The sequence below is a fragment of the Chaetura pelagica genome, unplaced genomic scaffold (genome assembly GCF_000747805.2).
Source record: "Chaetura pelagica isolate M959 unplaced genomic scaffold, ChaPel_1.0 scaffold1407, whole genome shotgun sequence".
NCBI lineage: Eukaryota > Metazoa > Chordata > Aves > Apodiformes > Apodidae > Chaetura > Chaetura pelagica.
In genome coordinates, this window is record NW_009953954.1 from 162664 (window position 1) to 163219 (window position 556).

The 556-nt window shown below is 59.5% G+C and overlaps 1 protein-coding gene across 1 annotated transcript in view; it reads right to left on the minus strand.

The window, feature by feature from the left end:
* RNF126 (ring finger protein 126) overlaps positions 1–556 on the minus strand; it is a 6125-nt gene that overhangs the window by 3432 nt on the left and 2137 nt on the right. The window contains exon 4 of the mRNA XM_010001845.1: positions 4–186. Within this exon, the coding sequence (XP_010000147.1) occupies positions 4–186 (183 nt within the window). The remainder of the gene's footprint in view (positions 1–3; positions 187–556) is intronic.

Below are 556 nucleotides of genomic sequence, written 5' to 3' on the forward strand. Positions count from 1 at the left end.
GGCGCGGGGCTGCCGGGCGCCGTAGCGGTGCCGGGACTGGTGCTCCCGCTCCCGCCGCCCCTCCGAGTCCCGCGTGTCCTCCGACTGCACGTTGGACCCGAACGGAAACTCGAAGCTGTCGTCAAAGATCCCGAAGGCAAACTGGCCGTAGCCCTGCGGCAAGGTGAACAGGTGCTGATCCACGTTCTGAGGGGACAGAATTCAGGGAACAGGGTGTAACGAGCAGGGAAGAGCTCCCGGCATCCCCGCCTGGCGTCCCAGCAGCTCTCGGGATGGTCAGGGCACTCTCAGGAGCAGCAGACACAGCCTGAATCTGTGTGAAGGCAAGAAATAACAACCACCTCCCTGGTGTCTCCTCAGCTGCCTCTTGGGCTGAGGCAACTGCACAGACACCCCCCACGACACCCAACTCAGCCCCCTCCCCAGGGGAACAAGCTACATGATGGTCCTGACAAAATCAGTAACAATATAACAGGCAGAGATTTCAGGAGCAGCGTGTGGGCTACATCAATAGCTCCCTTCCCAGATTTTGTCATAATTCAGGGAACACAATGGA